The 3905-nt window shown below is 43.2% G+C and overlaps 1 protein-coding gene across 1 annotated transcript in view; it reads left to right on the top strand.

Moving 5' to 3' along the window:
- The first annotated feature begins 453 nt into the window (after positions 1-453).
- Positions 454-3905, top strand: part of GRXCR2 (glutaredoxin and cysteine rich domain containing 2) — a 9352-nt gene continuing 5900 nt past the window's right edge. Inside the window, exon 1 of the mRNA XM_042447516.1 lies at positions 454-795. Within this exon, the coding sequence (XP_042303450.1) occupies positions 454-795 (342 nt within the window). The remainder of the gene's footprint in view (positions 796-3905) is intronic.

The raw sequence follows: 3905 nt of genomic DNA, 5'->3' as shown, positions 1-3905 counted from the left end.
TTCTGTTTAATATTCTGCCATGTACTCATTTAATTTATCTAAGATGAAATGGCACAGCACAACAGTTAATACTTGGAAGTGCGGATATTGTGTGTTTGAAATGATTCCTTTTACTATGAAACTGATGCATATTATGCACATACCGTTGCTTTTCCACTAGCTGTCAATTGTTTTTAAATGTTTCTCCTTGAAACATAACACACTGCTATATATTATAAACCAACTGGTTCATTTGAGCAAATTTCTTCTAACACTTCATTACAGCATATGTTTCCCTTTCCAAGGTTCCATCAATGTTTAATATCAAGGTGTCTCTTATACCGTAATGTGAGAGGGGCCAACAGAACCTTTGAATTATACATTGCCTACCTGACTGTGAGCAAGTTCTTTTCCAGTTCCAGCACTGTCCTTGCTGAACTAATTTCTGGGAAGCAGCATCAAAAACCTGGATCTATGGATAATTTTGAGAAGAAACTGAGCCAGAGGCTTGATGCAAGGTCTCGAAAAGTAAGATTCAAAATCTCCTCAGCTTACAGTGGTCGCCTGTTAAAGCAGGTCTATGAAGATGGACAGGAACTTGAAATCCCACAAGTGGAATATCCCCATAGCTTTCGGCACTGGAACTTTGAACCTAGAGGCCATTTCTTTGGGATTGATGAAACCCCAGAATCTAGATTTTATCCATCAGCTAAACTGAATGCACAGAGAATCAGCGTATTCAGAGAGGGGAACAAATACACCCTCACAAGTACTCCTTCTCTCCTGAATGATGACCAGCCAGAGGACAGTCGTATGGTAAGTCATGTTTCTTCTTTGTTCTGCTGACTCAAAAAGAAAAGACAGAAAGACATTTGAGTTAAGGGAATATGACTGGCCAGAATTCACTAAGGCAGTTACGAACACATAACCTAGAATTATGCATGTATGACTGGCTCATATTCATGATCCAAACATATTCACTAGTTTAGAGACTGTGAAAACTTCCCAGTCCTCACTTGCTGGGCATCAGCCACTTTGAGTGACAGGGGTCTGTTCCTCTATCAATCAGGAAGCAGCTGACTGACATTTACCCCTCCCTCCTGAGAGTGATCTTCAGTTTGATAGGCCCTGTAAGTGAGGTGTGATGTGGTGGGCCAGGGGACAATACTTAGCTACGTAACTAAGGTGGTTAGGTAGCTGAATAGGTTTGTTTTTGGTAGAAGGAGCTGTGGGCAGTGATTCTGTTGCCTCCCCCAGAAAGCTGCTGTCAAGTCAATAAGGAGGTGGATGGATGAGTAGTCTGACCTAAAATAAGCTATCTTCCCATGTCATAGCATCATAGGGGCAGTACACACGGGCATTTTGTGATGCCCTGATGCCAAAATTAGGGCTTGCTATGGCACAGCATCTATATGCGCCAAGCCCTAATATCAGCGCCATTACATCACAAGGCTGCACCCCATCCACACAGGGCACAGCCTCATGACATAAGGGTGCCAGAGCACGCACACACCTCTGGGTGGACATGGCATCATAACGGCTGCAATGCAGCCTTTATCACACCGCAAAAAGGAGCAGCTCTAGCCGGCTCTTTTGCTGTGCAGTGTTGCCACTCTGTTTGGTTGCTGCAGCAATGTGGCACAGGAAAGAGGGGCGGCATTTCGCAGCCTGTGTGTACCACCCCATAGAATCATAGCATCATATTGTTGGAGCTCAAGTGCCATCCAGTCCAACCCCCTGCCATGCAGAAGCACACAGTCAAAGCACTCCCAGCAGATGGCCATCCAGCCTTTGTTTAAAGACCTCCAAAGGAGACACCCCCACACTCCAAGGGAGTGTGTCCCACTATCAAACAGCTCTTACTGTTAGGAAGTTCTTCCTAATGTTGAGATGGAATCTCTTTTCCTGTAGTTTCCATGTAACTGTTGCTGAAGAGATAACTATTTGGACTAAAAGGTATGGCTGTACATATCTCACAGTCAACTTGCATCAAACCCCAGAGTTTCGCATGGATCATTTGGATGTGATCAGAGTCAACAATGCAGTATACCAGGCCTTCACACCTTGTGTCCCTTGAAACCAAAGGGAGCCCTTCTGCCATATGTAGCAGTGTCTGAACATCTCCTTTTTTGTTGTCTGCCTTGGTGGGGTGAGCTTAAGCATTTAGAAAGCCATTTTATGTGGTTGGGGGGCTGCATTTTGTTTGATGGGTTCCCAGTTTTGCAAATGATTAATTATGGGAATGAAGGTGCAACTAAAATGACAAATATGACATTCAGAAATACAATATAGTTGTCATGCTGGTCAGGCATCAATCTTTTTTAAATGGTCCATTTTCTACTTTATTATTCTTACATCCAGATCTGGAGGCAGGATCCTTTGGGAGGCATGTCTTGTTCTGAAAATGAAAACTTTTATGGAATACCTAGATAAATCAGCCAATTTAGTAAACTTAATGTAATAGTCAGTGTATAAATCACAAGTGAGCTTTTAAAATAAATAGCAAAAAGGAAATGCTAATATTTAGGAAGCAGCCTTTATTCAGTCTTATTCTTAATTATGAAAACTTAAACCCAATGGGATGTAGAGTCTATTCATAGTTCTGTATAGTTCTGTGGTACTTTTACTTGAATGACTTAAAACATTTTGAGAAGGGGTGAGTGAGTGGGGAGTTGGTGGATGGAAATAACCTTCTAAATAGTTTGCAATATCGCCATGTTTGTCTTATTCTTCCTATGACACAGGCTTGACTTAATAATCATTCATATTAGGCTTGGGGGACACATGGGGATCTCTTGGTACTCTCGGACTGAAATGTCCACTGGCTCTGGCTAGCCTAGATAGTGGTAAGGGATGATGAGAATGGAGGTTCAACAACATCTGGAGGGCAACAGGTTACCCACCTCTGATTTACATTATTAGAAACAAGTAACCAGCCTAATGCTTCAATTACAAAATTTTTTTGACACCAGATCACTTAGGCTTTCATTTCACAATGACACCATTTTAACTGCCATGGCTCAGTGCTATGGAATACTTTTAATTGCCATCTTATTTAGACGCCTAATCAAAGTGGCTATATGAAAATCTCTTGCCAAATGGCACTATGCACAATTGCCTAGGTGTGCCTATTGGAAAAGCTGCCCCTACCAGATAAGTGCCTCTGTCTTCCAGGTTAATTTTGCAAACTGCTCTTTGAATGACAGCTTCCAGAATTAACACTTAGTACTACCAATGTAGTTCGCTGTGGTTCAGAAAGTAACTTTTCCAAGCTCTGGTCATGAGGTCTGAGAAAATCAGAGAGAAGTATTACAAAAGCATAAAATACTTCCTGTTGAAGCTGATGTACCTAGAATGTGTATCATGGGCAGCTAAATAAGATATTATGGACTGGGCTCGCAGGCAGCTAATTGGAATGGATAGTCAGTGTGGCATATTTGTTTGAGTATTGAACTAAGACGCTGGAGACCAGAGTTCAATTCCCAGCATGGCCATGAAACCCACTGGGTGTATTAAGCAGCCCACTCTCTCAGCCTCCAGGAAGGCAATGGAACCTCCTCTGAACAAATCTTGCCAAGAGAACCCCATAATAGGATGGCTCTTCGGGTTGCCACAAGTCAGAAATGACCACAACAACAAGGTTGTCAGAAATGACATGAAGCACACAAAAAAAACAACAAAAAAGAGTGGAAGTGTGCTGTGATTCCCCCACCACACAACTAGGTTATCTATGAGTTTATCACACGGGGCCTAAAGGCCCCCAGGCGTTCTAACGGGGGCGAGCGGGCGCGTGCATGGAACCAATGGGCCGGATGGGCCAAAATGCGACTTTATTGCATGGAGAACGCCGCCGCCGCCGCCACCGCGCGTTCCCATTCCGTCCCAATTCTGTTCCAGAGGGCGCCATTTTGGGGACGCTTAGAAAA

The sequence above is a fragment of the Sceloporus undulatus genome, chromosome 2 (assembly GCF_019175285.1).
Source record: "Sceloporus undulatus isolate JIND9_A2432 ecotype Alabama chromosome 2, SceUnd_v1.1, whole genome shotgun sequence".
In the NCBI taxonomy this organism is placed as follows: domain Eukaryota; kingdom Metazoa; phylum Chordata; class Lepidosauria; order Squamata; family Phrynosomatidae; genus Sceloporus; species Sceloporus undulatus.
Note: the sequence above shows the minus strand (reverse complement) of the source record. Positions and strands in the feature narration are given on the sequence as shown.